Source organism: Phasianus colchicus, chromosome Z (assembly GCF_987193195.1).
Source record: "Phasianus colchicus chromosome Z, bPhaCol1.hap1.1, whole genome shotgun sequence".
In the NCBI taxonomy this organism is placed as follows: Eukaryota; Metazoa; Chordata; class Aves; order Galliformes; family Phasianidae; genus Phasianus; species Phasianus colchicus.
In genome coordinates this window covers 92,445,381-92,463,080 of record NC_143476.1, presented here as the reverse complement: position 1 = coordinate 92,463,080, position 17,700 = coordinate 92,445,381, and the positions used below count along the sequence as shown (strand labels likewise).

The 17,700-nt window shown below is 52.2% G+C and overlaps 1 protein-coding gene across 5 annotated transcripts in view; it reads right to left on the bottom strand.

Annotated features, from left to right (window-relative positions):
* MYO5B (myosin VB) overlaps nt 1–17,700 on the bottom strand; it is a 171,885-nt gene that overhangs the window by 63,807 nt on the left and 90,378 nt on the right. For all 5 annotated transcript variants that reach the window (XM_090131507.1, XM_090131510.1, XM_090131511.1 and 2 more), the window contains 6 exons: nt 17,347–17,571; nt 13,386–13,508; nt 10,417–10,477; nt 7,446–7,486; nt 3,941–4,041; nt 1,047–1,134 (listed from right to left, as the gene is read on the bottom strand). In XM_090131507.1, coding sequence (XP_089987633.1) covers nt 1,047–1,134; nt 3,941–4,041; nt 7,446–7,486; nt 10,417–10,477; nt 13,386–13,508; nt 17,347–17,571 — 639 coding nt within the window. The remainder of the gene's footprint in view (nt 1–1,046; nt 1,135–3,940; nt 4,042–7,445; nt 7,487–10,416; nt 10,478–13,385; nt 13,509–17,346; nt 17,572–17,700) is intronic.

Genomic DNA, 17,700 nt, shown 5'->3' with positions numbered 1-17,700 from the left:
CTCCATAGGACCCCATAGGACCCTATAAATCCCCCACAGGACCCCATTAGACCCCATAAAACCCCATAGGACCCCATAGAACCCCATAAAAACCCCTTTCCCTTTCAGACCCCATAAGCCCCCATAAATCCCCCATAGGATCCTATAAAACCCCATAAGACCCAATAGAACCCCATAAATCCCCCACAGGACCCCATAAGACCCCATAAATCCCCCATAGGACACCACAGGACCCCATAAAACCCCATAGGACGCCATAAGACCCCATAAATCCCCCCTAGGACCCCACAGAACCCCATAAAAACCCCTTTCCTTTCAGACCCTATAAGCCCCCAGAAATCCCCCATAGGACCCCATAAAACCCCATAAGACCCCATAGGACCCCATAAGACCCTATAAATCCTCCATAGGACCCCATAAAACCCCATAGGACCCCATTAGACCCCATCAAACCCCATAGGACCCTATAAAACCCCATAGGACCCCATAGAACCCCATAAAAACCCCTTTCCCTTTCAGACCCTATAAGCCCCCATAAATCCCCCATAGGACCCCATAAATCCCCCATAGGACCCCATAAGACCCCATAGGACCCCATAAGATCCCATAAATCCCCCCTAGGACCCCACAGAACCCCATAAAAACCCCTTTCCTTTCAGACCCTATAAGCCCCCAGAAATCCCCCGTAGGACCCCATAAATCCCCCACAGGACCCCATAGGACCCCATAGGACCCCATAAGATCCCATAAATCCCCCATAGGACCCCATAAGACCCAATAAGACCCCATAAGACCCTATAAATTCTCCATAGGACCCCATAAACCCCATAGGACCCCGTAAGACCCCATAAGACCCCATAAAACCCTATAAAACCCCATAGGACCCCATAGAAACCCCTTACCCTTTCAGACCTTATAAGCCCCCATAAATCCCCCATGGGATCCCAGAAATCCCCCATAGGACCCCATATGACCCCATAGGACCCCACAGGAGCCGCCACCCCATCCAAAACCCCACAAAAACCCCATGAAAAACCCCATAAGACCTTTTTGACGGCCTGCAGCTCCTCCCTCATGGCCTCCAGTTGGGTTTCGTGCTCCCAGCGCTGCTCCTGGAGCTGGGATTCCAGCAGCCTGCAATGGGGTCGGAGCCACAAAACCCCATAAAGACCCCATAAGACACCATAAGACCCCATAGGACCCCGTAGGACCCCATAGGACCCCATAAACCCCATAAAATCCCATAGGACTCCATAGGAAACCAGAGAAACCTATAGGACACCGTAAGACCCCATAGACCCCATAAGACCCCACAGGACCCCATAGGGACACTTGAAACCCCATAGGACCCCATAAGACCCTACAGAGACCCTTCAGCCCCTAAGGACCCCATAAGGACCCCATAGAGCCTATAAGACGTCATAAGACCCCATAAACACCCGTTAGACCCCATAAGTCCCATAAAACCCTATAAGGACCCCATAAGACCCCATAAGGACCCCTCAGATCCCATAAGACCCCATAAGACCCCACAGAGACCCTTCACCCTATAAGACCCTATAAGGACCCATAGGACCCCATAAACCCCATAAAGGTGCCATAGACCCCATAAGACCCCAAAGGACCCCATAAGATCCCGTAAAACCCCTTAGATCCCATAGAACTCCATAAGATCCCATAAACCCCCCCTAAAAGACCCCATAAAGACCCCTTAGACCCCATAAGACCCCACAGAGACCCTTCACCCCATAAGGACCCCATAAGGTCCCATAAGGACCCCATAAAACCCCATAGGACCCCACAGGACCCCAGAGAGACACTTCACCCCATAAAGACCCCATAAAGACCCCATAAAGCTCCTAAAGCACCTATGGGAACCCATAAACCCCATAAGACCCCATAAGGACCCCTTAGATCCCACAGGACCCCATAGAGCCCATAAACCCCATAAAGACCCCAGAAGACCCCATAAAACCCTATAAGACCCCAAAGGACCCCAGAGAAACACTTCACCCCATAAAGACCCCATAAAATCCCATAGGACCTCTTAGATCGCATAGGACCCCATAAAGACCCCATAAACACCCCTTGGACCCCATAAGACCCCACAGGACCCTACAGAGACCCTTCACCCCATAAGGACCCCATTAGACCCCATAAGGTCTCATAAGACCCCATAAACACCCCTTAGATCCCATAGGACCCCATAAACATCATAAGACCCCATAAAGACCTCTTAGATCACATAAAACCCCATAAGACCCCAAAGGACCCCATAGAACCCCAGAGAGACACTTCACCCTATAAGACCCTATAAGACCCCATAAGGACCCCTTAGATCCCATAGAATCCCATAGGACCCCATAAAGACCCCATAAGACCTCTTAAATTCCATACAACCCCATAAACCCCATAAGGACCCCATAAAGCCCCATAAGAACCCATAAACCCCATAGGACCCCATAAAGACCCCTAAAACTCCATAAAACCCCATAAGACCCCATAGGACCCCAGAGAGACCCTTCACCCTATAAGACCCTATAAGGACCCACAGGACCCCATAAAGCCCCATAGGACCCCACAGGACCCCATAGAGCCCATAAACCCCAGAAAGGCCCCATAGACCCCATAAGACCCCAAAGGACCCCATAAGATCCCGTAAAACCCCTTAGATCCCATAGAACTCCATAAGATCCCATAAACCCCCCCTAAAAGACCCCATAAAGACCCCTTAGACCCCATAAGATCCCACAGAGACCCTTCACCCCATAAGGACCCCATAAGGTCCCATAAGGACCCCATAAGACCCCATAAAACCCCATAGGACCCCACAGGACCCCAGAGAGACTCTTCACCCCATAAAGACCCCATAAAGACCCCATAAAGATCCTAAAGCACCTATAGGAACCCATAGACCCCATAAGACCCCATAAGGACCCCTTAGATCCCATAGGACCCCATAAAGCCCCACAGGGCCCCATAGAGCCCATAAACCCCATAAAGACCCCATAAGACCCCATAAAACCCTATAAGACCCCACAGACCCCATAAAAACCCATAAGAGCCCATAAAGACCCCTTAGATCCCATAGAACCCCATAAGACCCCATAACGACCCCTTAGACCCCATAAAACCCTATAAGACCCCACAGGACCCCAGAGACACACTTCACCCCATAAAGACCCCATAAAGCACCTATAGGAACCCATAGACCCCAAAAAACCCCATAAGGACCCCTTAGATCCCATAGGACCCCATAGAGCCCATAAACCCCATAAAGACCCCATAACGACCCCTTAGACCCCATAAAACCCTATAAGACCCCAAAGGACCCCAGAGAAACACTTCACCCCATAAAGACCCCATAAAGACCCCATAGATCCCATAGGACCCCACAAAGCCCCATAAGACCCCATAGACCCCATAAAGACCTCTTAGATCGCACAGGACCCCATAAAGACCCCATAAAGACCCCTTGGACCCCATAAGACCCCACAGGACCCTACAGAGACCCTTCACCCCATAAGGACCCCATAAGACCCCATAAGACCCCATAAACACCCCTTAGATGCCACAGAACCTCATGAACCCCATAAAGACCCCATAAAGACCCATAAGACCCCATAAACCCCGTAAGGACCCCATAAAGACCCCTTAGATCCCATAGGACCCCATAAAGACCCCTTAGATCCCATAGGACCCCATAAAGACCCCATAAAGCCCCATACAACCCCATAAATCCCATAAAGGCCCCATAGAACCCTTAAGACCCCATAAGACCCCATAAATCCCATAAGACCCCATAAAACCCCCATAGGACCCCATAAAACCCCATAAGACCCCATAGAACCCGTAAGACCCCATAGAACCCCATAGAACCCCATAAGATCCCACAAATCCCCCATAAAGCCCCATAAGACCCCATAAAGACCCCACAAACCTGTTGGTCTCCGCCATCCCATAATAAGCCTCGATCAGATCCTCTCTGTCCATATGTTGGTCGCTATGGGGCCAACGGGGCGCCGACCCCAAAACCCGATCCTAAATAGGGATGGACCCCAGAAAACCCCATAAGATCCCATAGAAACGCATAGGATTCCCATAAAACCCCATAGGATCCCATAAAAACCCATAGGATCCCCCAAGACCCCATAAGACCCCATAAGGACCCTATAAGAACCTATAAGACTCTATAAGACCCCATAAACCCCATAAACCCCATAAACGTTGTAAGACCCCATAAATCCCCCATAAGACCCCATAAGACACCCAGAGGACCCCATAAACCCCACATGACCCCATAAGACCCCATAAAACCCCAAAGGACCCCATAAGATCCCCCATAAGACCCCCATAAGATTCCCTAAATCCCCCATAAACCCCGTAAGACCCCATAAGACCTCACATGACCCCATAAAACCTCATAGATCCCATAAGACACTGAGAAACCCCATAAGATCCCATAAGACCTCATAGATCCCATAAGACCCCGAGAAACCCCATAAGATCCCATAAGACCCCATAAGACCTCATAGATCCCATAAGACCCCGAGAAACCCCATAAGATCCCATAAGACCCCATAAGACCTCATAGATCCCATAAGACCCTGAGAAACCCCATAAGATCCCATAAGACCCCATAAGACCTCATAGATCCCATAAGACCCTGAGAAACCCCATAAGATCCCATAAGACCTCATAGATCCCATAAGACCCCGAGAAACCCCATAAGATCCCGTAAGACCCCACAGGACCCCCACAAGCCCCTATAAGACCCCATAAGATCCCCAGAAACCCCAATAAGACCCCACAGGACCCTATAAAGTCCCAGAAAAACCCCATAAGACCCCAGAAATCCCCCATATGACCCCATAAGCCCCAGAAATCCCCTATGAGAATCCATAAAACCCTATAAACTCCGCAGGACCCCATAAAACACTCATAAAACCCCCATAAGATCCCACAGGACCCCATAAGAACTCCATAAGACCCCATAGGACCCCATAGGACCCCATAAATCCCATAAGACCCCCATAAGACCCCATAAATCCCCCGTAAGACCCCATAAATCCCCCATAAGACCCCATAAACCCCCATAAATCCCCATAGGACCCCATAAGACCCCCATAAACCCCATAAATCCCCCATAAGACCCCATAAATCCCCCATAAGACCCAACAGGACCCCATAAATCCCCACAAGACCCCATAAATCCCCACAAGACCCCATAGGACCCCGTAAATCCCCCATAAGACCCCATAAAAACCCGTAAGACCCCATAGGACCCCGTAAATCCCATAAAACCCCATAAAGCCCCCATAAGACCCCATAAAAACCCATAAGACCCCATAGGACTCTATAAAACCCCATAAGACCACCTAAAACCCCACAAGACCCCATAGGAACCCATAAATCCCATAAGACGCCATAAATCCCCCATAAGACCCCATAAAACTCCGTAAGACCCCATAAATCCTCCATAAGACTCCATAAACCCCATAGGACCCCATAAATCCCCCATAAGACCCCATAAACCCCCATAAATCCTCCATAAGACCCCTAAGACCCCATAGGACCGCATAAATCGCCCATAAACCCCATAAATCCCCCATAAGACCCCATAAACCCCCATAAATCCCCTTAGGATCCCATAAGACCCCTGTAAACCCCATAAATCCCCCATAAGACCCCCATAAGACCCCATAGGCCCATAAAACCCCATAAATCCCCCGTAAGACCCCATAAGAACCCTGCAAGACCCCATAAGACCCCATAAATCCCCCGTAAGACCACACAGGACCCCATAGGACCCCATAAATCCCCCATAGGACCCCATAGGACCCCACAAGACCCCATAAGACCCCCGTAAACCCCATAAATCCCCCATAAGACCCCATAAGAACCCTACAAGACCCCACAGGACCCCATAAATCCCCCATAAGACCCCATAGGCCCCATAAAACCCCATAAATCCCCATAAGGACCCTACAAGACCCCATACGACCCGATAAATCCCCCACAAGACCCCACAAATCACATAAGACCCCATAGGACCCCATAAATCACATAAGACCCCATAAATCCCCATAAGACCCCATAGGACCCCATAAACCCCGTAAATCTCCCCTAAGACCCCCATAAGACCCCATAGTCCCCAATAGGACCCCATAAAACCCCATAAATCCCCCATAAGACCCCACAGGACCCCATAAATCCCCATAAGACCCCATAGGACCCCCTAAATCCCCCATAAGACCCCCATAAGACCCCATAAACCCCCATAAATCCCCATAGGACCCCATAAGACCCCCGTAAATCCCATAAATCCCCCATAAGGCCCCATAGGACCCCAAAAGACCCCATAAATCTCCCATAAGACCCCATAGGCCCCCATAGGACCCCATAAATCCCCCATAAGACCCCATAACATCCCACAAATCCCCCATAAACCCCCACAGGACCCCATAAGATCCCCATAAACCCCATAAGACCCCATAAATCCCCCATAAGACCCAACAGGACCCCATAAATCCCCATAAGACCCCATAAATCCCCACAAGACCCCATAGGACCCCATAAATCCCCCATAAGACCCCATAAATCCCCCATAAGACCCCATAAAAACCCATAAGACCCCATAGGACTCTATAAAACCCCATAAGACCACCTAAAACCCCACAAGACCCCATAGGAACCCATAAATCCCATAAGACCCCATAAATCCCCCATAAGACCCCATAAATCTCCCATAAGATCCCGTAAGACCCCATAAATCCTCCATGAGACCCCGTAAGACCCCATAGGACCCCATAAATCCCCCATAAGACCCCATAAGAACCCTGCAAGACCCCATAAGACCCCATAAATCCCCCATAGGACCCCATAAATCCCCCATAGGACCCCATAAATCCCCCATAGGACCCCATAAATCCCCCATAAGACCCCACAAGACCCCACAGGAACCCATAAATCCCATAAGACCCCATAAATCCCCCATAAGACCCCATAAAACCCCGTAAGACCCCATAAATCTCCCATAAGACCCCACAGGACCCCATAAATCCCCCATAAACCCCATAAATCCCCCATAAGACCCCATAAACCCCCATAAATCCCCTTAGGACCCCATAAGACCCCCGTAAACCCCATAAATCCCCCATAAGGCCCCATAGGACCCCATAAATCCCCCATAAGACCCCATAACATCCCACAAATCCCCCATAAACCCCCACAGGACCCCATAAGATCCCCATAAACCCCATAAGATCCCCATAAACCCCATAAGAGCCCATAAATCCCCCATAGGACCCTACAAGACCCCATAAATCCCCCATAGGACCCCATAGGACCCCATAAGACCCAATAGGACCCCATAGGACCCCATAAATCCCCATAAGACCCCATAGGACCCCATAAAACCCCATAAGATCGTTAGTGTTAATTACCTTAACGAGGCTCTGATCTCCGGCTCCATCCTTGAAGGCCTCTATGGGGTCAAGGGGGGGGAAATATGGGATGGGCAGATCCCAAAAGGGAAACCCTATAACTGATCCTATAACTGATCCTATAACTGATCCTATAACTGATCCTATAACTGACCCTATAACTGACCCCATAACCGACCCCATAGCCGACCCCATAGCCAATCCTATAAGCAATCCCACACCCGACCCTATAATTAACCCTATAAGTGACCCCATAGCTGTCCCTGTAAGTGACCCTATAACCAACCCCATAACTGACCCCATAACTGGATCCTATAAACGACCCCAAAAGCGATCCTATAAGCAACCCCATAGCCGACCCCATAGCCGACCCTATAAGGACCCCACAGCTGACCCTATAAGCGACCCTATAAGTGACCCTATAAGCGACCCCACAGCTGACCATATAAGGACCCCATAACTGACCCCATAACCGACCCCATAGCCAACCCTATAAACGACCCTATAACTGCCCCTATAAGTGACCCCATAACTGAATACACAGCTGACCCCATAACTGACCCCACAGCCGACCCTATAAGCGACCCCATAGCCGACCCCATAGCCGACCCCATAACTGACCTCACAGCTGACCCCACAGCCGACCCTATAAGCGACCCCATAACTGACCCCATAACTAACCCCACAGCCGATCCTATAAGCGACCCCACACCTGACCCCACAGCCGACCCTATAAGCAACCCCACAGCCGACCCTATAAGCGACCCCGCAGCCGACCCTATAAACGACCCTATAAGCAACCCCATAGCTGACCCTATAAGCGACCCCATAGCCGACCCTATAAGCGACCCTATAAGTGACCCTATAAGGACCCCATAACCGACCCTATAAGTGATCCCATAACTGACCCCATAACTGACCCCATAAGGACCCTACAGCCGACCCTATAAGCGACCCCATAACTGACCCTATAAGGACCCCATAACTGACCCTATAAGCAACCCTATAGGGACCCCACAGCCAACCCCATAGCCGACCCCATAAGTGACCCCATAGCCGACCCTATAAGTGACCCCATAGCCGACCCTATAAGTGACCCCATAGCCGACCCTATAAGCGACTCCAAAGCCGACCCCACAGCTGACCCTATAGCCGACCCCACAGCTGACCCTATAAGCGACCCTATAAATGACCCCATAAGCAACCCCATAGCTGACCCCACAGCCGACCCTATAAGCGACCCCATAACTGCCCCTATAGCTGTCCCTAAAACTGACCCCATAACTGACCCTATAAGCGACCCCATAACTGACCCTACAGCCGACCCTATAAATGACCCCACATCTGACCCTATAAGCGACCCCACAAGTGATCCTATAAGCGACCTCACAGCCAACCCTATAAGCGACCCTATAACTGACCCCATAGCCGACCCTATAAGCGACCCCATAACTGACCCCATAGCTGATCCTATAAGCGACCCCACAGCTGACCCCACAGCCGACCCTATAAGCGACCCCATAGCTGACCCCACAGCCGACCCCATAGCTGACCCCATAGCCGACCCTATAAGCAACCCCACAGCTGACCCTAGAAGCGACCCAATAAGTGATCCTATAAGCGACCCCACAGCCAACCCTATAAGCGACCCCATAACTGACCCCATAACTGACCTCACAGCTGACCCCATAAGGACCCTACAGCCGACCCTATAAGCGACCCCATAACTGACCCTATAAGGACCCCATAGTTGACCCCATAACTGACCCTATAAGCAACCCTATAGGGACCCCACAGCCGACCCTATACCCGACCCTATAAGTGACCCCATACCCGACCCTATAAGTGACCCCATACCCGACCCTATAAGTGACCCCATACCCGACCCTATAAGCGACTCCATAGCCGACCCTATAAGCGACCTCATAAGCGACCCCACAGCCGACCCTATAAGCGACCCCATAACTGACCCTATAGCCGACCCTATAGCCGACCCTATAAGCGACCCCACAGCCGACCCCATAGTCGACCCTATAAGCGACCCCACAGCTGACCCTAGAAGCGACCCTATAAGTGATCCTATAAGCGACCCCACAGCCGACCCTATAAGCGACCCCATAACTGACCCTATAGTCGACCCTATAAGCGACCCCACAGCCGACCCCACAACTGACCCCATAGCCGACCCTATAAGCGACCCCACAGCTGACCCTAGAAGTGACCCCACAGCCGACCCCACAGCTGACCCTATAGCCGACCCTACAACTGACCCTATAAGCGACCCTATAAGCGACCCCACAGCCGACCCTATAAGCGACCCCACAGCCGACCCTATAAGCGACCCCATAACTGACCCCATAGCTGACCCCATAGTCGACCCTATAAGCGACCCCACAGCTGACCCTACAGCCGACCCTATAAGTGACCCCATAACTGACCTCACAGCTGACCCCATAAGGACCCCATAACCGACCCTATAAGCAACCCCATAACTGCCCCTATAACCGGCCCTATAAGCGACCCCACAGCCGACCCTATAGGCGACCCCACAACTGACCCTATAAGCGACCCCATAGGTGACCCCACAACTGACCCTATAAGCGACCCCATAGCCGACCCCACAGCCGACCCTATAAGCGACCCCACAGCCGACCCTATAAGCGACCCCACAGCCGACCCCATAGCTGACCCCACAGCCGACCCTATAAGCGACCCCACAGCCGACCCTATAAGCGACCCCATAGCCAACCCCATAGCTGACCCCATAGTCGACCCTATAAGCGTCCCCACAGCTGACCCTACAGCCGACCCCATAACTGACCCTACATCCGACCCTATAAGCGACCCCATAACTGACCTCACAGCTGACCCCATAAGGACCCCATAACCGACCCTATAAGCAACCCTATAAGCGACCCCACAGCCGACCCTATAAGCGACCCTATAGCCGACCCTATAAGCGACCCCATACCTGCCCCCGCTGCCAGCTCCCTTTTTAGGGTCGCGTTCTCCTCTTCCAGCTCCTCCGCGCGCTTATAGGGTCACAGGGTTATAGGGTCACAGGGTTATAGGGTCAGGGGGGGGCTTATAGGGTCAGGGGGGCTTATAGGGTCAGGGGGGGTTTATAGGGTCAGGGGGAGTTTATAGGGTCAGGGGGAGTTTATGGGATCGGTTTATAGGGTCAAGGTTTGCTTTATAGGATTGGAGCTGGGTTATAGGGTCAGGGGGGGTTATAGGGTCAGGGCTGAGTTTATAGGGTCAAGGTTTGGTTTATAGGGTCGGAGCTGGGTTTATAGGGTCAGGGCTGGGTTTATAGGGTCAGGGGGAGCTTATAGGGTCAGGGGGGGGTTATGGGATCGGTTTATAGGGTCAAGGTTTGGTTTATAGGGTCAGGGGGGGCTTATAGGGTCAGGGGGGGTTTATGGGATCGGTTTATAGGGTCAAGGTTTGGTTTATAGGATCGGAGCTGGGTTTATAGGGTCGGGGGCGGCTTATAGGGTCAGAGGGAGCTTAGGGGATCGGTTTATAGGGTCACGGCTGGGTTTATAGGGTCAGGGGGAGCTTATAGGGTCAGGGGGAGCTTATAGGGTCAGGGGGGGTTTATGGGATCGGTTTATAGGGTCAAGGTTTGGTTTATAGGATCGGAGCTGGGTTTATAGGGTCGGGGGCGGCTTATAGGGTCAGGGGTGGCTTATAGGGTCAGAGGGAGCTTAGGGGATCGGTTTATAGGGTCACGGCTGGGTTTATAGGGTCAGGGGGAGCTTATAGGGTCAGGGGGGGGGTTATGGGATCGGTTTATAGGATCAAGGTTTGGTTTATAGGGTCAGGGAGAGTTTATAGGGTCAGGTAGGGGTTTATGGGATCGGTTTATAGGGTCAAGGTTTGCTTTATAGGATTGGAGCTGGGTTATAGGGTCAGGGGGGGTTATAGGGTCAGGGCTGAGTTTATAGGGTCAAGGTTTGGTTTATAGGGTCGGAGCTGGGTTTATAGGGTCAGGGCTGGGTTTATAGGGTCAGGGGGAGCTTATAGGGTCAGGGGGGGGTTATGGGATCGGTTTATAGGGTCAAGGTTTGGTTTATAGGGTCAGGGGGGGCTTATAGGGTCAGGGGGGGTTTATGGGATCGGTTCATAGGGTCAAGGTTTGGTTTATAGGATCGGAGCTGGGTTTATAGGGTCGGGGGCGGCTTATAGGGTCAGAGGGAGCTTAGGGGATCGGTTTATAGGGTCACGGCTGGGTTTATAGGGTCAGGGGGAGCTTATAGGGTCAGGGGGAGCTTATAGGGTCAGGGGGGGTTTATGGGATCGGTTTATAGGGTCAAGGTTTGGTTTATAGGATCGGAGCTGGGTTTATAGGGTCGGGGGCGGCTTATAGGGTCAGGGGTGGCTTATAGGGTCAGAGGGAGCTTAGGGGATCGGTTTATAGGGTCACGGCTGGGTTTATAGGGTCAGGGGGAGCTTATAGGGTCAGGGGGGGGGTTATGGGATCGGTTTATAGGATCAAGGTTTGGTTTATAGGGTCAGGGAGAGTTTATAGGGTCAGGTAGGGGTTTATGGGATCGGTTTATAGGGTCAAGGTTTGGTTTATAGGATTGGAGCTGGGTTATAGGGTCAGGGGGGGTTATAGGGTCAGGGCTGAGTTTATAGGGTCAAGGTTTGGTTTATAGGGTCGGAGCTGGGTTTATAGGGTCAGGGGGGGATTTATAGGGTCAGGGGGGGTTTATAGGGTCAGGGCGGGTTTATGGGATCGGTTTATAGGGTCAAGGTTTGGTTTATAGGGTCAGAGCTGAGTTATAGGGTCAGGAATGGTTTATAGGGTCAGGGGTCGGGTTTATAGGGTCGGAGCTGGGTTTATAGGGTCAGAGGGGGCTTATAGGGTCAGAGGGGGCTTAGGGGATCGGTTTATAGGGTTAAGGTTTGGTTTATAGGGTCGGCACTGGGTTTATAGGGTCAGGGGTGAGTTATAGGGTCAGGAATAGTTTATAGGGTCAGGTTTATAGGGTCAGAGGGGGCTTATAGGGTCAGGGGGGCTTATGGGGTCGGTTTATAGGGTCAAAGTTTGGTTTATAGGATCGGAGCTGGGTTTATAGGGTCGGGGGTGGGGTTGTAGGGTCAGGGCTGGGATTATAGTGTCGGGATTGGGTTTATAGGGTCAGAAATGGAGTTATAGGGTCGGGGGTGGGGTTATAGGGTTGGGGTCGGGTTTATAGGGTCAGGAGCGGGGTTATGGGGTTGGGGTTGGGGTTATAGGGTCAGAGGTGGGGTTGTAGGGTCAGGGCTGGGATTATAGGGTCGGGATTGGGTTTATAGGGTCAGAAATGGGGTTATAGGATCGGGATGGGATTATAGGGTCAGGATTGGGTTTATAGGGTCAGGAGTGGGGTTATGGGGTTGGGGTTGGGTTTATAGGGTCGGGGCTGGGGTTATGGGGTCGGGGTTGGGGTTATAGGGTCAGAGCTGGGGTTATAGGGTCGGGGGTGGGGTTATAGGGTCGGGGGTGGGGTTATAGGGTCAGGGATGGGGTTATAGGGTCAGGGATGGGTTGGACGGGTTTATAGGATCACGGTTGGGTTTATGGGGTCAGGGATGGGTTTATGGGGTCAGGGATGGGTTGGACATGTTTATAGGGTCACGGTTAGGTTTATGGGGTCAGGGATGGGTTTATAGGGTCAGGGATGGGTTGGATGGGTTTATAGGGTCACGGTTGGGTTTATGGAGTCAGGGATGGGTTGGATGGGTTTATAGGGTCACGGTTGGGTTTATAGGGTCAGGAATGGGTTTATAGGGTCAGGGATGGGTTAGACGGGTTTATAGGGTCACGGTTGGGTTTATGGGGTCAGGGATGGGTTAGATGGGTTTATAGGGTCACGGTTGGGTTTATGGGGTCACGGTTGGGTTTATAGGGTCGCTGGTTCTTATAGGGTGGGTTATGGGGTCCCGTACCTTTCGCAGCCGCCCCATTTCCTCTTGTAGGGTTTTCAGGCGCCGTCCTTCATCCCGTTCCCGATCCCGAAGTTCCCTCTGCAGCCCCTCAACCTGGGCCTGTAGGGCTTTATGGGATCGCTCCTGTCACCCCAAAAACGACCCCATAAGGATCCCGGAACCGATAGGATCCCGTAAGACCCTACAAAAACCCGTAAAACCCCATAAAAATCCCATAGAAGCAACTTAAGACCCCACAAATCCCCCGTAAGACCCCATAGAACCCAATAGGGCTGCATAGGACCCCATGAATCCCCTATAACACCCCATAAAATCCTATAAGACCCCATAGAGACCCTATAAGACACCATTAGACCCCATAAGCCCCCAAAAACCCCATAGGGCCCCATAGAACCCAATAGGACCCCATAAATCCCCATAGAACCCCATGGGACCCCATAAGACCCCATAAAGACCCCATAGAACTCATCAAGATCCCTTAAGACCCCATAAATCCCCCGCAAGATTGCACAGAATCCCATAGAACCCAATAGGGCCCCATAAGACCCCATAGAGACCCCATAAAACCCTATAAGACCCCACAGAACCCAATAGGCCCCCATTGAGACCCCATAAGACCCCATAGAACCCAATAGGACCCCATAAAACCCCATAGAACCCAAGAGGACCCCGTAGAGACCCCATAAAACCCCATAGAACCCAATGGGACCCCATTGAGACCCCATAAGACCCCATAGAACCCAATGGGACCCCATAAAACCCCATAGAACCTAATGGCCCCCCATAGTGACACCATAAAACCCCATAGAACCCAATGGGACCCCATAGAGACCCCATAAGCCCCCATAGAACCCCATAAGGCCCCATAGAACCCTATAAAACCCAATAGGACCCCATAGAGACCCCATAAGACCCCATAAAACCCCATAGAACCCAATAGAACCCAATGGCCCCCATAGAGACCCCATAAAACCCCATAGAACCCAATGGGACCCCATAGAGACCCCATAGAACCCCATAGGCCTCCATAGAACCAAATGGGCCCCCATAGAACCCCATAGAGACCCCATAAAACCCCATAGAACCCAATGGGACCCCATAGAACCCTATAGAGACCCCATAAGACCCCATAGAACCCAATGGGACGCCATAGGACCCCACAGAACCCAATGGGACCCCATAAAACCCCATAGAAGCCAATGGGACCCCATAGAGACCCCATAAGCCCCCATAGAACCCAATGGGACCCCATAGAACCCCATAGAGACCCCATAAAACCCCATAGAACCCAATGGGACCCCATAGAACCCCATAGAGACCCCATAAGCCCCCATAGAACCCAATGGGACCCCATAGAGACCCCATAAGACCCCATAGAACCCAATGGGACCCCATAGAGACCCCGAAAGACCCCATAGAACCCCATAGAGACCCCATAGGACCCCACAGAACCCCATAGGACCCCATAAAACCCCATAGAACCGAATGGGACCCCTTTGAGACCCCACAGAGACCCCATAAGACCCCATAGAACCCAATGGGACCCCATAGAGACCCCATAAAACCCCATAGAACCCAATGGGCCCCCATAGAGACCCCATAAGCCCCCATAGAACCCAATAGAACCCCACTGAGACCCCATAAGCCCCCATAAAATCCCACAGAGACCCCATAAGCCCCATAGAGACCCCATAGAACCCAATGGGACCCCATAAAACCCTATAGAACCTAATGGGACCCCATTGAGACCCCAAAGAACCCCATAGAATCCAATGAGACCCCATAGAACCCCATAGAACCCAATAGGCCCCCATTGAGACCCCATAGAACCCAATGGGACCCCATAGAACCCAATGGGACCCCATAGAGACCCCATAAGCCCCCATAGAACCCAATAGGCACCCACTGAGACCCCATAAGCCCCCATAAAATCCCATAGAGACCCCGTAAGCCCCATAAAGACCCCATAGAACCCAATGGGCCCCCATTGAGACCCCATAAGCCCCCATAGAACCCCGTAAGACCCCATAAGGCCCCATAGAACCCTATAAAACCCAATAGGACCCCATAAGACCCCATAAAACCCCATAGAACCCAATAGAACCCCATAGAGACCCCATAAAACCCCATAGAACCCAATAGAACCCCACAGAGACCCCATAAAACCCCATAGAGTCCAATGGGAACCCATAGAACCCAATGGGACCCCATAAAACTCCATAGTACTCAATGGCCCCCCATTGAGACCCCATAAGACCCCATAGAACCCAATGGGCCCCCATTGAGACCCCATAAGACCCCATAGAACCCAATGGGCCCCCATTGAGACCCCATAAGACCCCATAGAACCCAATGGCCCCCCGTAGAACCCAATGGGACCCCATAGAACCCCATAGAGACCCCATAAGCCCCCATAGAGACCCCATAAGGCCCCATAGAACCCAATGGGACCCCATAGAGACTCCATAGAACCCCATAAACCCCCATAGAACCCCATAGAACCCAATGGGACCCCATAGAGACCCCATAAGACCCCATAGAACCCAATGGGATCCCATAGAACCCCACAGAGACCCCATAAAACCCCATAGAACTCAATGGGACCCCATAAGCCCCCATAGAACCCCATAGAACCCCATAAGCCCCCATAGAACCCAATGGGACCCCATAGAACCCCATAGAGACCCCATAGGACCCCACAGAACCCAATGGGACCCCATGGAGACCCCATAGAACCCAATAGGACCCAATGGCCCCCCATAGAGACCCCATAGAACCCCATAAACCCCCATAGAACCCAATGGGACCCCATAAGGCCCCATAAAACCCCATAGAACCCAACAGAACCCCACAGAGACCCCATAAGACCCCATAGAACCCAATGGGACCCCATAGAACCCAATGGGACCCCATTGAGACCCCATAAGACCCCATAGAACCCAATAGGCTCCCACTGAGATCCCATAAGCCCCCATAAAATCCCATAGAGACCCCATAAGCCCCACAGATCCCCATAGAACCCAATGGCCCCCCATAGAGACCCCATAAGACCCAATGGAACCCAATGGGACCCCATAGAACCCCATAAGACCCCATAGAACCCAATGGGACCCCATAAAACCCCATAGAACCCAATGGCCCCCCATAGAGACCCCATAAGCCCCCATAGAACCCCATAGGACCCCATAAAACCCCATAGGACCCAATAGAATCCCATAGAAACCCTATAAAACCCCATAGAACCCAATGGGACCCCATAAAACCCCATAGAACCCAATGGGACCCCATAAGACCCCATAGAAGCCAATGGGACCCCATAGAACCCAACAGAACCCAATGGGACCCCATAGTCCCCCATAGAGACCCCATAAAACCACATAGAACCCCATAGAGACCCCATAAAACCCCATAGAACCCAATGGGACTGCATAGAACCCCATAGAGACCCCATAGGACCCCATAGAACCCAATGGGACCCCATAAGACCCCATAGAACCCAATGGGACCCCATAAAACCCCATAGAACCCAATGGGACCCCATAGAGACCCCATAAAACCCCATAGAATCCGATGGGACCCCATAGAGACCCCATAAAACCCCTTAGATCCCAATAGAACCCCATAGAGACCCCATAAAACCCCATAGAACCCAATGGGACCCCATAGAACCCAATGGGACCCGATAGAGACCCCATAAGCCCCCATAGAACCCCACAGAGACCCCATAAAACCCCATAGAACCCAATGGGCCCCCATAGAATCCCACAGAGACCCCATAGAACCCAATGGCCCCCATAGAACCCAATGGGATCCCATAGAACCCAATGGGACCCCATAGAGACCCCATAGAACCCAATGGGCCCCCATAGAACCCAATGGGACCCCATAAAACCCCATAGAATCCCATAAACCCCCATAGAACCCAATGGAGCCCCCCCACAAACCTCCCCCCCCTCCTCACCTGCAGCCGCTCGGCTTGGCGCATGCGCAGCTCGTCCCGCTCCGCCCCGTCGCGCCGCTCCTCCTCCCCTCCCCGCTGGGATCGCGGCTCCTCCAGGTTCCGCAGCGCCACCTGGCGGCGGTAGCGGCGTTGCAACGTAATGGCGGCCCGGCGGAGGCGCACGTACCGGAAACGGGCCGCCCAAGCCCGGAAGTGACGTTGGATGGTAATGGCGCTGCGCACGACCTGCAAGATGGCGGCGGGGTGAGGGGATTTTGGGGGGGATTTAGGGGGGTCTGTGGGGGTCTATGGGGGTTTTGGAGGGGTTTATAGGGGATTTAGGGGGTCCTATGTGGGATTTAGGGGGTCCTATGG